At 42.5% G+C, this 16690-nt stretch overlaps 1 protein-coding gene across 1 annotated transcript in view; it reads left to right on the top strand.

The window, feature by feature from the left end:
• The window catches only part of gpr158b (G protein-coupled receptor 158b), a 38462-nt gene extending 25089 nt beyond the window's left edge, over positions 1-13373 (top strand). The window contains 8 exon segments of the mRNA XM_029253301.1: positions 342-410; positions 5435-5544; positions 6529-6767; positions 7204-7342; positions 9573-9678; positions 9986-10132; positions 10501-11518; positions 11521-13373. Coding sequence (XP_029109134.1) covers positions 342-410; positions 5435-5544; positions 6529-6767; positions 7204-7342; positions 9573-9678; positions 9986-10132; positions 10501-11518; positions 11521-12455 — 2763 coding nt within the window. The 3' untranslated portion in view covers positions 12456-13373.
• Positions 13374-16690: the final 3317 nt, after the last annotated feature.

The raw sequence follows: 16690 nt of genomic DNA, 5'->3' as shown, positions 1-16690 counted from the left end.
TGGGGTATGGATGTCCAACAAGGTGCTTTACCCTGTAATGTACTCTTGAGTGTGTAACGTCTGGATTGATGCTTTGCACCATTAAATGTTTATATGTATCTAAAAAAAATAGTAAGGTGATCAGGAATCATGGATATTCAGATAAACTCTTATGCAGCTACTTGTGCGTTGAACAATGGTTCATATAGTGGAAAATAACAAACTAACTGCACTTAAGAATCTGCATCTAAGCCTGTCTTTCTGCTAATGTAATGCACACATTGTATTCTTCTATGAGATCTATGTTGCTAAATGAATAAATGTAACTGTAATTCCTCTCCTTTGCTGATTTTCTATCTTAGAGGATCAAAGCATCTGGACTGATCCTCCTGGAGGTCATCCTCTCTGGATCTATCCTTCTCTACTTCCCGGTGAGTTATAGGCTCTGATTTTGTTCCTGGACATTGAGGATTTGTGGGCAGCAGATTGTGTACATTCCAATCATGCTTACATTGCCATGGATACCACTGCATGTTTATGCCACTTTAATGTCATTAGGGTGAGGACCTCAATGGGCAAGGAGCCCCTTGGAAAAGAAATGCCAGTTAAGGTGCAGAGGAGCCATTTAAGGTTTGGGCACCAAGTTAGATGGGAGGTCTACCCATTGGGATGGGGGTTTGTATCACTGGTCTGATGATGGAACAAGTTCGAGACTGGTTACAGTTTAAAAAATGGTAAAAAAATCAGCATCATGACATCTGCGGGACCTGGTCACTCCCTACAGCCACTAAAAGTGCTGTGCTCCTCTACCTCTGGGTACTTGGTAGTCCCACACATAAGGGTTCAAAATCAGTTGTTTGTAGGTTCTTGGTTTCTACACAAATGAGGTGGAATGAGTTACCTCTGTCCCTCAGAGCTGCTGAATCCATCCCAGATTTCAAGAACAGTCTCAAACCTGTCACTGATGCACTTGCTTGCATTTATTCATTTTGGATGCTTTTCTCCAAAGCGTCATACATCTCAGAGAAAATACAATTTGTGCATTACATAGGAGAAAGAGAGACTTAGTTGCCGATACGTGATTCTTGAGTAAACCTAGTTTGTTTCTTTCCACTTTATACACCGATGTTCATTGCTTGAGTAAGTGCATAAAACTCATTATAGACGATTCCTGATCATCTTCCTACAAATACTCTTTTTTTTTTAAAGGTAAAAGCTCATCTTTTGTTTTGTTTTTTTGAGTTCACTGTTAATGCTGCAACTTTGAATATTTCACTTGTCTTTAGTCAGATTCTGGGAATAAAGTAATCTTTTCAGTGTCCTGAACCCATAAAGCACTGGGTTCGCACAGCTTGATGTTTTCCTTTTTAAACATAATCATACTTGACTTTTCGGCTCCTTGTAAAAGAACAAACCCCTTTTCCTCTGCCAGCATCTGGTCCACTACTGCATTCAGTGCATTTTTAAAGGAGCCATCAAGTTCAAACATTTACATCTTAAAAATAAATCTGATGATTATTTAATTAGTATCCATGCTGAGAATGTCACTTTTCCTCTGTTTTGTGCGACTGCATACTGAACACACCTCATCTGCCACTTCTAAATCTATTAGACCTTTCTTTCATTTGTCTGCATCCCAGTTGTCCAATTTCTCAGCTGGAAGTTGTATGTTTTCGGCCAGTTATAGAATCTTCAGGCTCTGAAATGGATTTTCAATTCGGATCATACGGAACCATTTCTGGAATGTTGCTGGAATGATGGCGAAACATCATCCATTAAATTGATTTCAGGTTAAAAAAAGAAAAAGAAAAGATCCATGTATGATTTACTCTGCTGCCTCATGGGAAATTTGCTCAGAATGGTGAGGCTCCTGCTGTCCACGGCGCACAAAATGATTGATAGCTGGCCTGAAAAGGATTGTGGGTAAAGGCCCAAAAGGCATCCTCGTGTGACAGCCTGGCACAGTGAGGGTCGCGTGAGCTGATTTACCTCCTGCTGCTATACAGACACCAGTGCTCCGCAGCACTTTACAGAAGGGCAGAGCGGATGGTGAGGAGCAGATGAGCTTCGCTGTGGGTCGATCGAACGCTGCAAGCCAGAAAAATGGCTCCCGGGAGCACACCTGCTCAATAATGACATTGTGGCATCTTTTTGCATTTAGTCAGTTGACGCTTTAATCCAAAGGGACTTAAATGAAAACAGCACTGGAGCTGAATGCAAACTGTGTTTTTTATTCAACTGTGACTAAGAACGTCGGCTGCTTTGTGGATGAGCCGTGTTTCAGCTGTTCCAACAGCTGGGGGAATGTACAGGCCTATGGTCGTAGAGAGCGGGTTTGCCAGGGCTGCTGCGGTGAAATGTGGGGTGCTGTGTGATGGACCTCGTGGCGGCAGATGACTAATACAAACCGTCTGAGCGCCAGATCTCCACAGACAGATCGGCTGCTGTTCCGCCCCCTCTGCACATTTGACTCCTCTGTCATCTGTGGCATTTAGATACACGTCTTCCCCCCTTTCTGTCGTCTCACGGAATCCTTTGCATAGAAAAAATTAATCGAAAACATTTTACACTTCCCCGGCGTCTTGCTGGGCTCCCTGGAATCCTGCTCTGAGTTTTTCTGCATCCGCCCGATGTGCACGTCTGGTTTGATCAGAGCCGCTGTGCTCCATCGATCGCGGAGAATTTCAGATCACATTACAGCGCGAGAGCCACCTCTGCGGCGAAACAGCCACAGGCCGCTCGTTCGAGGAGCCAAAGGGTCAGAAGCTGTTAGTCGCAAGCGACACCAAAATTGTTCTGCTTTTGGTTTCATTTTTCAGCATGAGCCTCCACTCGTGGCTGCAGCCTTGTCGTTTTTGCAAATCTAAATCCAACCACAGAACCTTCCGGACCATTTCAGCCATCAAGCTGCAGGGCTGAGCTTCGCAGCTGCCCACTTATATCACATTTATACGACTGGATATTTCAAGTAGAGCGACTCAGTTTCAGCGCCGTGCACCTGATGGACAAGAAGTCAGTACATAACTCATTTTGTTCATAACTCCAAAGTCACCTTTAATACCAATAACTTTCAGTAAAAGGTTAATAATACACTCAACCCTTTCTTTATTTATTGGTTATTTTCTGTGAAATATTGGAAACAGTGATAATAAAATAAGAAATACTTTGTAAGAGATTTTATTTTGATACTTTATTAACCTAGAAATATGTTGTCTGCCACAGACTCCTATTCAGTGCCGGTTGTTGACTGATTCATCCCATAAACACGTTCCTCATCTTAGTTATTGATCACTGACTCAGGAACACCAGACATGACTTGTAAACACTGTGGAACTGAATTGAATTAAACTGGTTCCACACATTTTTAGGTGCTTCATTGGCTTTAGTCATTTTGGAGGGGAAACAATTTTGCTACAAACAATTTTTCCAACAAACAAATTTTAGAAAGTAGATAAGTAAGAATATAAATTGATTAAACTTGCAAATGTTTGTGTCTCTGAAAATTTGTAGCTCAGTCGTTTGTAATATGAGGAAGCAGAGCAGTAGTGCAGGTGCCCAGAAACATACCTGCTGACTATATGATTTTGAGTATGTGAGTTTGTGTACATATATTGTTTAACATCAGGAAAAAAAAACACCCTTGGCTCACTCAGAGTGAGGGAGCGATGGGGGAGGGCAACGCGTGAATGAAAAGCGACGCTTGTTTCCTCATCATAAATGTTTTAAAAAGCGCAGCAGAGCACTTTCCTGTTCCAAAGACAGAAAGAACATTTTTGTCCTCAAGAGCTTCTCGGTTCCCAGGATTAATTAGATGTGCTTTCAAACAGCCTGTCTGTCGTCCTCAACTCAGATAGCTCCGCTAGTGCCGCAGCCTGGCTCCAAACTGGGGGATGAGATCGTCCGAGTGACTAGCATATGGGGTCCGGTTCCCCCGGGAGTATCCTCTCGCTCTATCTGTGGTGAAAACAGAAAAAAACGAGTCTCGGTGGTCCGATACCTCAAAGCCACCTGGATCGCTTGCACTGTTTCATTTGTGTGTCTTCAGAACAAACTGCAGCTATCTATTATACAGAGAGTGAAGTAAACTGGCTCCCTTCCCAAAGAACGGTCAAGTTAGGAATTTTCAAATAAATTTCTCGATTTCATTACGTTTTGTTCAAGCTGGATTTTCTTGTTTTCCAAAACATGTGTTTGCTGTAGTGAAAGCAGCCTGCGTTGACCTACTGAGATTGTAGATGGCAGTAAAGAGCACCCACACCGAATAGCAATGTCGGGACAGCCTTAAGTCAACTCAGTGCCACAGAATTTACAGTTTGTGTCTAGTGTTTCTAAGTGCTGGTGATCAATGATAAGATGAGGAATGTTGCACATGTTTATAGGATTAATCAGTCAACAATCACAAGTGAGTTGGAGTCTAGTGTTGGTAGTGTAGTGGTTATAGCTGCTGCCTTTAGACCCACAGGTGGCAGGTTTGAATCTTACCTCTACCTTTATAATAAAAGCCTTACAAAGTATAATTAATGTATTGCAAGTTTTTGTAGGCATACATTCCCTCCAGTTCTACACCAGTGTTGAGAGGTGTTCTAAGTTTGCGTGAACTCCTCTACACACCAAAACTCCATTACAGCAGAACAAGCAGTTCGTCTCTTGGGTACCAATTAATCTGTATGGATGAATTCATGACTATTTGAGTTTACTGGTCTGCTGGATGTGGAAAATCACTGCTCGCATAGAGTCAGTCAGTTGTGTGGCGGGTCGCATCCCCATGTACATGGGTGGCTAACGCTTTGAGGAGCTGCAAGGCGAGACGTACACAATTTACCCCTCTGTTAGTAGGGGAAGGAGTCCGGCTGATTGGATTCTGGTTGGTTACACAACAGCTTGATGGGACAAAACAAACACCGGGGCGGGATCCTCTAAAATCACACCCAGTCACACTTTTTCCAAACCAGGAGAAATGGTGCCACTTTCACAGGCATGGAAGGGATTGACAGCCTTAAAACATTTTACACTAGTTAGCTGACACTTTTGTCCAAAGCATCTTATCCATCCTTCAGTGACTTTTACACCCTTTCTGTGTATCTTATGTTTCATTGAAACACAGTTTGTCAACAGCTCTTGCTGTTTTGCCAGTTCTGTTCCAATGCAGAATGGTCTTTTGACCAGGAGAGGGCAATGTAACTGTGTATCATTTATTCATTTATACAGCAAGGTCATTTTACTGTATTAATTCCAAGTAAGTGCCTTGATTTAGGGTATTACAGCAGGAGGTGGAGTTTGAAAACAGGGTCTTCAAGTGCAAAGTGACAGGTCAAAGCACAATGCAAAATTCTGCTCCTGGTCATATGCTGAACATGTTTGCATGAATATTGTTTTCTGAGATGTGTGTGGCTTTGGAGAAAAGCATGTGCTAAATAAATAAATGTAAATGCAATTTTTTTTCTCCCCATTTAAGGTATTGATCTTGTACTTTGAGCCAAGCGTGTTCCGCTGCATTCTCCTGAGATGGGTGAGGCTTCTGGGCTTTGCCACTGTTTATGGGACTGTGATCCTCAAACTGTACAGGTACTCTTCTGTTCAGCGTATCTGGGTTAAAGCGCACCGAACCGGTGTGTTTGTGTGTCACTAATGCATCTATGAGATCAGGATTTTTCTCATGATGTCCAGTCGCCAAAAGTGTACAGAATGACAGCAAAAGCCATAGTTCTAATAAGAAAGCTGGAACAACAAGTACAATCCATAAAAGACCTTTTCCCCAAATTTTCTCATCAGACAAGATGTGACAAATCCAACAAAAAATTCACGTTTCCATTGGTAGAAATATTTATTATAAAAGAAATAACAGGACTACACACTTCACACATTCTACAAAGAGATCCATAGACAAACGGAAACCCTGATAAAGGGACAATATTAAATGAGGCGAACCCGAGCAATTAGGGCTGGTATTAGGGGTACCAAATTTAGCTAAGTTATTGATTGTTTAATAATGTAGAAACAATTTTAATGAAAAAATTGAAGATATGCCTCTTTATATACTTTGTAAACATTGTGTCACACATTGTCGCCCTGTATCTTTGAAATGGTGCAATTTTGTATGTAACGTTTTCTATTACATAAACTTTTGCCCCGCATAGTAAATAGTCTACATCTGTTAGTTCTCTTAGGCAGCTTTAACCTTGAAAATAAGTCAGTTTCCAGTTGTTAAAATATCAGTTTTTATTCTGTGTGCATATGTAACGTTCATGTATTATCAGAAATAATTACATTACAAAAAGTTATTTATAAGTTCTAATTTTATTTTCCCATCTCCATGATATTCATGTATCTACAGTATATCTCAATAAAATCTCTATGTATGTATGTGTACCTTTATTAGCTGAGAGATAGAAGTCTCAGGGATGCTGGACTGATTCTTGCCTAGGGGTGTCACAAAGATACTGCCCTGGCATGATGTATGGTTGCAGGATTGCTGGTGATGGTTAACTTGTGGTCCAGTAGTGGGGTCCAAAAGGGATTTCAGCTCAGCGCTCTTCTGGATCTTTACAGGGTTCTGAAGGTTTTCCTGTCACGTACCGCCCAACGGATCCCTTACATGACCAGCTGGCGTGTGCTGCGCTTGCTCGGGATCATCCTGCTTGTTGTCTTCTGGTTTCTTGCATCCTGGACCCTGGCCGTGTGCCAGAACCTGGACCGGGACGTGTTGCTTGTCGACGCTGGCCGCACGCCTGACGGTCTGCAGTATAGCATGTGTGTTCTGGACCGCTGGGACTACATGATGGCTATCGGTGAGTATCCTGACACTTGCTGTTGTACCCCTGAGAAAATATTTAACGTGCAATGCTTTTGAGAAATGTCTTGCTGAAGCAAGGGAATGTGCAATAATAGAGAAAAACTCATGAATCTATCAACAGTCGATGCTACAGAAACAGATAAACAGATAAAGTATATTCGAGTCATTTATTTAAAGTTTTATTATAGCTATATCCAAGATTTTGACAGATGCTAATCCACAAAAAAAATCAAGGAATGTTAGTGTTATTAAATTTTTTTATTGTAACTTGGTAGGAAAAGTGACTTTGAAGTTATGAACAACTGGAATTACAAACAGGCTTCTGGTCCAAACTGTTTCTATAAGATGAGGAGCCAGTGTACTGCCTCGCAGTAATAAAGAAACAGTGATCTTACATTTAGCCGCTGTTTTGCTTGTTTTCTGCTCGACAGCTGAAGTCCTCCTCCTTTTCTGGGGAGTTTACCTGTGCTACGCTGTGAGGACGGTGCCGTCAGCATTTCACGAGCCGCGCTACATGGCTGTGGCTCTCTACAACGAGCTCGTCATCTCTGCAATATTCCATATCATTAGGTAACATACAGTACCTGCACATTCATGCAACAGCACCAAAGTATTGCAACATTTCTGTGGTTATTATATATATTTTGTAGGGAAGCCCAGTCATTTTACATACTGCTCTTTTGTTCAAATTAGTGTTTGTGTTCTTCCTGTTGAGGACAAGGAATAGAATCATGATCAGAAATTGTATTACATTTGCCAGGTAATTGAAGGGTAACACTAAAAAGTGCTGCTGTAGCTGCACCTGATAGTAGCCCTTGGAAACTAATGGACATTGACAAAGTCAACAGCATCCCTCAAGGGAGGGGGCGTTGCTAGTCTTCACTAGTTCGTTCTTTCTGAACTTCATAAAGCAAAGCAAGATAAAATGAAATCGCACTTTATCAGCCAAGTACAAGGAACTGATGGTGTGTGCTCATTCAAAGACATTTAACATAACCGAACAACATGAAAGTAATAATAGTGAAGCATGAAATAAAAGTATAAATTAAAAAGCGCAAGCAGAATGAATCCATCCATCCGTTTTCATTAACTGCTTGTCCTGATGAGGGTCGCGGCAGTCTGGAGCCTATTCTGGAATTACTGGTCGCAAGGCTGAGGGTCAGGTGCGTCCTAGATGGGATGTCAGAAAAACAATAAATACTGTACAAATTGTAGAATAGGCTTATTTTTACAGGGGTGCATGAATATATATATTTATTATATATACGAGGTTAGGTCAAAAGGTATCCTCAGCTTTTTCATAGATACTGTATATGTATTGCGGATACTTTTTGACGTAGCCTTGTAAGTAACATGAGTAATAGGTGACACTTTAATAAACATGTTATTTTAAAAATAACTGGTGATTCTTTAATAAATATATTACTTTAGGATATATATTGTGTCGCCAGTGCAAAGTCTTAACTATATTCTGCAAGTTTGAGGCGGAAGACAACTCAGGGATTTTTAATGTCCATTCAAATATAGATATGGATTATGATGTGTGCTTCAGAAGTTTCGTGTGAAAACAAATGCAGTGATGAAATGCAAGGATCAGAGATGAAGATACAACACAGTATGCCTTATTTTATCACATGACCTCTGACCTCTGATGTGTTCTCATGAGTCTCTGAAGTCTTCACAGAGCTTCTCCACCAATCTGCACAGCAGCTCTTGAATAACAGTGTTTAAGCAGATAAAGGAGCAGATTGATCCAAATGGCACTGCTGTTTTACTGCAGTTTTTAAATGCCTTCCCAGCTGGAAGCAACATAATTGGACTCCAATGTAGATCAAATAGCTCCCTAATTAGGCTCTTTTCCTAATTTGTTTTGGAAACGATGTGAAATAATTTCCAGTGCCTGGCTGAAACGTTCACGTTTAGCAACACACACGTTTCTGTACGTTCCCTAAATTCATCTAAAAGCTACCAAGGGTATAGTTTATAATGTAAACTTCAAAGGGTTTGCTTCTCTAAAACCAGCGTGGCCTTTCTTATTTGTTTTCTTGCAGCTCATTATGAGTTTGCATTAACTGTGTTTGCTGCTGCAAGGAAAAGTTATAAAACTCTTTGTTACCAGGAGCATAAATTTATAGCATCTTAAAAGGAAAGTCTCCACATTAGGCTTATTAAAAAAGAAATTGCAAGAAAATGCTGATGTGCAAATATTTTCATACTAGGCACAAGTGTCAAAGTGTTAATCCTCTGTGAACTAATTTACTAAAATGGTGAGATAATTCCTTTGGTCCATCTCTAAAAGCACTTAAAGTACAATGAAAGTCAGAATAAATACAGAAAGTTATAAAGATAATTATGCAAAAATGGTAATGTATGCGGGGGGTGCGGTGGCGCAGTGGGTTGGACCACGGTCCTGCTGTCCGGTGGGTCTGGGGTTCGAGTCCCGCTTGGGGTGCCTTGCGACGGACTGGCGTCCCGTCCTGGGTGTGTCTCCTCCCCCTCCGGCCTTACGCCCTGTGTTACCGGGTAGGCTCCGGTTCCCCCGTGACCCCGTATGGGACAAGCGGTTCTGAAAATGTGTGTGTGTGTGTGTGTGTGTGTGTGTGTGTGTGTGGTAATGTATGCAAAATAGGAGGACTTTGTTATCTTATCACAGCTGTTTTAATGATGAGAACATGTAGGTTGATTTTACAATGCTTTTTATTCAAAAAAACCAAAGCATCTGTAATCCACTCTAAATCATCAGTCCCATGATGCCTTGAGGGCTTGACCAACATGCAGAGATGGTGCTTTCTATTTCCAGGTTCACTCTGGCACCAGGGCTGCATCCTGATTGGATGTTGATGCTGTTCTTCGCTCACTCACAGCTCACCGTGACTGTGACGCTAGGACTGCTGCTTGTACCCAAGGTACCCCACAATCCACTCCCTCAGCTACCCCTCCCCATTACCATACTCTCCCCAGACACTAGAGAATCCCCACTCACCCAGGTTTCCAACCTTATGTCACTTACACCATTCCCCCTTCTTTAGCAGTATTCTTGCTCTGGAGGTAAGCTGGCAGGTATCCTCTGGCTGATGTTCTTTAAGGGCTCTTGGAGCCGTCAGCCATTATCACAAGCCATTATGTGAATGGCAGCACATTTGTCTTGAATGGGATGACAGTTCTCATCGGCTGATTTAACCCTCAGCTGTGGGGCTCGTCTGTCCCGTGCAGTTCTTCTTCACAGGGACACACACGAGGGATGACATTGCCACGGAAGCCTTTGAAGATGAGCTGGACATGGGCCGGTCTGGGTCCTACCTGAACAGCAGCATCACGTCAGCCTGGAGCGAACACAGTCTGGACCCTGAAGACATTCGGGTGGGTATTTCTATAAATTTTCCTCCATTTGTTAGGTTTCAAGGATCAATCACACTGCAAGTCATCTTTACTTCAGTGCCACACGACTATACCTTACAGTTTGATTCTTTACTAGAGAAGAAGACAAGTAGTATTGGAACTCATGTCTTGCTAAGTATATGTGGGGTAAAAATATGTACATTAATGTGAGAAGTAAAGGGGTTACAATGTCTGTTTCTAAAGACTGTGTGTTCAGGAGATGGTAATCTACTGCAAAAGTACAGCCACAATCTTCAGTCTGATTTGGTTCATCACAGTTGCAGATTTCAGAATCAACTGCTGTCATTTGGTTGTCTTATTTTTTCATCTGCATGGCTGAAACCTCTCAGGAAGAGCTGAAGAAGCTTTATGCTCAGCTTGAAATCTATAAACGGAAGAAAATGCTGGCCAACAACCCCCACCTGCAGAAGAAGCGCAGCTCGAAGAAAGGCCTCGGCCGCTCTCTTATGAGGCGCATCACGGAGATCCCAGAAACCATGAGCCGCCAGTGTAGCCGGGATGACAAGGACACCGGCGACCATGGGGGCCCCAGGAACAGCCTCTGCACCCTGAGGAAGAACCCCTTTGACCCCTCACACTCCAGCAAGTCCAAGGAGGACTCTCTGAAAAACAAGGTCTTCTCCATAAAGAAGTCCCACAGCAGCTATGATCATGTACGAGACCAGAGTGAAGAATCCAACAACTCTGCCACTGACAAAATTGAGGTCTCCACCACAGAGAACTCACTTCTGGATGCCCTGATGGGCAAAAAATTAGCAAAGAAGTCCACGGAGAAGGTTGAGGGCGAGTCTACAGAGTCTGTGCCTCTGGTATGTAAGTCTGCCAGCGCCCACAACCTCACTGTGGACAAAAAGCCTATGCACCTCAGGACGTCCATGCTGCAAAAGTCCTTGAGTGTTATCGCGAGTGCCAAGGAGAAAACCCTCGGTCTTACGGGGAAAACACACGGTGCTGATGACAGCACAAAGAAAGGCCCCCACAAGAGCAAAGATCAGAAGGCTCCCTGTGAGATACATGAAGCGCAGGAGTGCTACCCCAAAATGATCGCAAGCCAGTCAGTAGAGTACAGACAGACCGCCAACAAGATGGGCATCATGAAACAGCAAGTTAGTGGGAGCCAGCCGTCCATCTGCTCTGAGTCAGGAAGGAGCAAGGAACTCTATGACCTCTCCGAGGTGTGCCCCTGGGAAGTGGAGGACCTGCCGACTCCGTCTGAAAATAAAGTTCAAAAACACGTGTCCATTGCTCCAGCAGAGACCACTACAGTCCATGGCAGCAGCACGAAAGGGAAACTGCAACAGAAGCAGAAGCTCCAAGACCAGTTGCCTTCAGCTGGCAAACGTACCAATCAAAGATTGCAGAGAAGCCTACCGCAAACTTGAGGGAAGAGCCCAGTGAGAGCCGAGGTGTGAAGAAGGGGATGAAACCTCAAACCCCTCTTAACCTTAGTGGAAAGGCCTCCCAGAAAGCCGACATCTGCCCCTGGGATTCTGAGGAGGTTTCCGTTAAGTCCGAAGCTGCAAGATCTCCGGACAAGATCAGACGGAAGAAAAGCGTCACTCCAACCGAAGGAAAAGGCAAAACCCTGCATTCAGACCATTCAAAGTCCACAGGCAGCTTGCTGCAGCCATCCACAATGAGTGCAGACATCTGTCCCTGGGATTACGAGGCTCCGCCATCTCCCAGTGCTGACAAGACCCTCAGTCCCACACATGTTTCCAAGGGCAAGGACTCACACTCAAGAAAGAAAGGCTCTCTTTCCAGTAAAGCTCCAGAGAAGGAGCGAGAAAAGTCGAGAGATAAGGATGACGAGAAGCGTAGGTCTAAAGGCAAGGAAAAAGGCTGCCCAGGCAAATCTGGGGAGAGGCGGCGCTCAAGCCAGTCGAGAGCCATGGGCGTCTGTGGCTCAGAAGAGAGCAGTCGCGAGGTGGTAGCGTCGGACAAGCGGAGGAATTCCACAAATGAACAGGCAGCTGCCAAGAGCAAGAGGCCAGACGTTTGTCCATGGGATTTTGAGGATGCGTCCAGTAGTAAAGAGCAGAACAACAATCCTACAGCACAACAAAACTCTCCGAATTCCAAAGTAGGCGTGGCAGGTAATTCCAAGTTAGCTGATGTGTGCCCTTGGGAATTCGAGGACGTATCCAAAAGTAAAGAACAGGATCACCACCCTTCTGCAACACAACCAAACAGTCCGGATTCTAGGGGTTCAGCAGGAAATGCCAAGTTGGCTGATGTTTGCCCATGGGACTACGACAACACGACATCGGGAGAAAAAGCATGACCTGTGACCTGAAGAGACTTCCAGATACCAAGTTCTTGTTGTAATTTTTTTACACACAATACCGAACCCTCGGAAAAAAGCTCTCTAAGAACAGAAAGTGACTTAAAGGAAAAAGAGGGTGTTTTTTTGCACAAGTTGCCTTTTTTCCAGTCTTGTCTCTTTTCCTCTAATTTTTGAAAGGAAACAAAAAATTGTGTAACAATAAGCATTCCAAATTCATACTCGTCTTTTCTGAATGGCAAAGACGTATTCCTATGATTATGCAACTTTTGGTCACTTTATATGTGGTGTATAGGATGTCAGTGAATTTGACACTTGTAATGAACAGCATCAACCCAACAAGGTCCTACACACAGTTCATGGCACGTGAGAGATGATATCTGTGAATCACCCATCTTGAATTTGTTGGACAAGAAACAATGTAAATTAATGCCTTAATGTTTACAGGTAAGCATGTGGGCGTGGCCTGTACCAAACAGTAACTAGAGGTGTGACATGAACCTTAAGGTCCAACCTGTGGTTCCACAATGTTGATTTATGCATGACTGTGTAAAAAGGACAATATGGGACAACCATGGAAAACTGGATGACAGGAATTGCACAGCATCGGTGTAAATACTTGCACATTTAATTATGAAAATCTGTTGGAGCTATACGAGGAACTCTCGGCTAGTCATCATCACTGAGAGCTTTGTCCCGAGACTCCCGATGAAACCGCTGCTTTCGAGCCACTTGGAAATGATGTCTCTCCTTGTTGTCCTTCCATTTCTGTCGCATGTTCTTGATTTATTGATAAAATGACTCCTTGATTGTGACCCCATCAGGCTTTTTTTTAAAAAAACAAATATTTCATAACATTGGCAAGAATATGTGGAGACTGCAGAAGACATGTTTAGCTTTCATTTTTTTGCTGCTGTAAAAGTGAAAAAACGCATAAGCACACTATTTCAGAGCCCTTGCGTGCTGAAGCCTGTCACTGTGTTTTATGGTGTTTGCTCGAAGTCCATTTCTGCCATCTCCTCACATTTTTTTACTTTTTGTGACATGATTTCAGCAGACGGAAGAGTAATAATACAAAGTAATGAGGTCCATCTCCTTACAGTCTGAACCACAATGATATAAATCAGTATGTGCGGACTGTAGAAAAACAATCAAGCAATTTAGGCAATGGACTTTATTCTATGTAAATGGTCAGACACGAATTTTGATCTGAAAAATATTAAATGCAAGCTTTTGAAAAAACTAGTCCATATATTAGTATGGTTAGGAATGTTGAATTTCTTTTTGAACCAGTAAATATTTCTGGAGTCCTCTAGTTGTTCTTAGATGTTGCTTTGTATTAGAATAAATTCAGTGGTCTTTACTATATTCTTCTGAAATAAGAAGCAGGTATGTTATGATTTGTTTATTTTTATACAAAAAGAAATGTGGTTATTATTGTGACAAGGTATTCAGAAATGTTGTTTTTTCACTTATCAAACAATATATGTGTCTCATTTACCAACATACAGTCTGAAAAGTCGCGTTTTGTTGAAACCTGCACAGGTCACAGTTTCATCAGGAACACGACACTTGGGGAAATTAGATATTAATGTGCTGTGTTTTCAGAAACAATTTCACTCTAATGTGCATTGTAACAAAGCCAAATAGACCAATATAAATGTTGTTGCCACTAAAAAGTGTGAGCCATTTTAATGGGCGTTACCAAATACACTGGCTCATAAAACATCACTTGGTCAAGAAATCTGTTCATTAATTATTAATTTTGTTTTTAACTCCAGCCACTTTTCTTGAGTTACAATCAATAAAATCTGTAATTGTGTTTTTTTTTTTGTTATTATAACTTTTTTCACTTCCTTCTTTTGCTAAAGTGCTTTGGGAAGCTGTTTTTAAAGGCAATACATAAAATAAGGTTTTATTATTCTTCTTCTTATTATTATTATTATTATTATTATTATTATAAAAAAAGTGAATAAATTGAAAATAAAATGTTTGCCTCTCTGAAAACTCGTAACTTCGTAACACCTGTAACACGAGGAGCCAGTGTGTATCCTGCAGGCAGTGACCTGTTAGTACATCTACACCTCCTCCATGCTACTGTGAACAGCTCCCTTAGTGGATTGTGTAGCTCTTTGCTTCGATGCTAACAGTCAGTCAGCACCTTGTCAGTTATGCTCATCATATCTCACTGATTTTCTTTAGAAAGGATGTTATAGGTCAATATAATCCCATATTTCATTTCCCCGCGGATGGTTCCAGAACCATGCTCTGTGTGATCTCATACCAGTCGCCATTTGGTCTTGGCACAGTGTTCGTGAAACACTCAATAGCCAAAAAGCAGAGTTAGGCTTCTTATACACTGCGTGATCAATGCTAATGAGCATGTAAAGTGTACCACCTCCACACCCTTTTTTACTTCACTGCCTGCACTTTATGATCATATTCGTAGTATTTAAAGTACATGCAATATGCACTCGGTGTAGGATTTCTTTATCAAAAATGCAGCACTTCACATGTCCTGCTGCTTCATGAGAAGCTTAACCCAAACATTCTGCTCAAGGGCACTTTTCCGATTAACTTCCCCCAGACATGGTGTTCCGTCACTTGTTCTAACTGCCATGAGGAAAACCAAATATCGTACTTTGTGTTTCTCTCCGGTCTGGGGTTCGAGTCCCGCTTGGGGTGTCTTGTGACAGACTGGCGTCCCGTCCTGGGTGTGTTCCCTCCCCCTCCAGCTTTACGCCCCGTGTTGCTGGGTTAGGCTCCGGTTCGCCGCGACCCTGTTTGGGACAAGCGGTTTCAGACAATGTGTGTGTGTTTCTCTCCGTATTGTCAGTCACTCGTCTTCATTTACCGCCATTTTTGCCGCTTTGAGAGACATCGCCCAGCGGGGAGTTCTATTCATGCCGTAACTGTTTGCTGCTCCGCTGGATTCTGCATGCCCGAGACTGTAAGGTCTCAAAAATTCACTGCCCTTTTTAAAATCTCCATGTTTTGGAGTGTTATGAATTGTAACGTGAGTGAAACGTCCCTTTCCCGCCACATCAAACGCTTGTTATGAGAATATTCATCAACAGGCTAATGCATCCACACAGAAATATTGGGTAGAATTCTATGTTACATTGTGATAGCATGTAAATAAGACACCTCCTCTGCAATAAATATTTCTATGAAACTAAGTGTCATGGCTACGTTATTGAGTGGATCGTGTATTTTCCTTAATGCTGTAATGAATCCCTGTACGTACAATCTGTCCGTATACAATATATTTTAATTTCTTTCTTGGTCATCTAGTTTAAAAATGTGATCAATAAATCAAAGCAGAGAAGCAGAGCCTGCCAGGGACAAGCTGTCACTGGATTTCATTTCAGAGGCCATGAATAAGAAGTGGCTGTAGGTGTGTTAAATCTTTATAGCAGCTGTGGGAGGGAGTCGTGCATCAGGAAATGACTGAGATTGTCCAGAGGGAGGGTTCCTGTCTGCGGGATGCTACATTAGTGCCCCCTATTGGTCGCTCAGCTAACTGGCAGGTGTGTGAGATGTGGTGCTCTTGGAAACCTGCTTTCCCCTACAGGGCCATGGTGGTGTGGAGTCTATCCTGGAGGCAAAGAAGGTTATTATCATAATCTTTATCTGGCCCATATTAAGGCAACTGAAAATGATGGTTTTCTAAATTCTTTATTTTCATTAATTTGACATCTTTCTGCAGAGCAGCTAAAATTGTTGCTTTGAACACTTACACTAGTTTGACCATTTATTCGGCTGGGTAATTTTCACTGGAGTAAGTGTCTTGCTCACTGCTACTGTAATAGGAGTGGGGTTTGAAGCAAGAAACACAAGCTCATATACCATGACCCTGTTTTAATCACTGTTTTACCTACTGACCTATGGTAAGAAACAGATGGCCTCCTATGGTAAGTGTTGGAAGTGTGCGCTGTTGTCTATTGGCTTTTTTTTCCTCTGAGCCATTTTCCAGCTAAACAGTAATCGAAGAGCGCCTAACTCCTTGGATTTTTGAAAAATCACCTGCCGCTGTGGAGCAATGTTTGATTGCGTTTTGAGCAACTCGGCACGTGCACGTGAGGAGCTTCCCGAGTCCCACGTGAAAGAGAGAGGAGGAGACAGCTGGTGGAGGTGCTGATTTCGGCACGCTGCCTGCTTGGATTACATAGATGCTGCACATGCTGTGTGTTTGGCAGCAGAGGATGCGCAACACAAGTTTGAGGAACATCTGA

Source organism: Scleropages formosus, chromosome 7, assembly GCF_900964775.1.
Source record: "Scleropages formosus chromosome 7, fSclFor1.1, whole genome shotgun sequence".
Taxonomy (NCBI): Eukaryota; Metazoa; Chordata; class Actinopteri; order Osteoglossiformes; family Osteoglossidae; genus Scleropages; species Scleropages formosus.
This window is presented reverse-complemented; position numbering and strand designations above follow the sequence as displayed.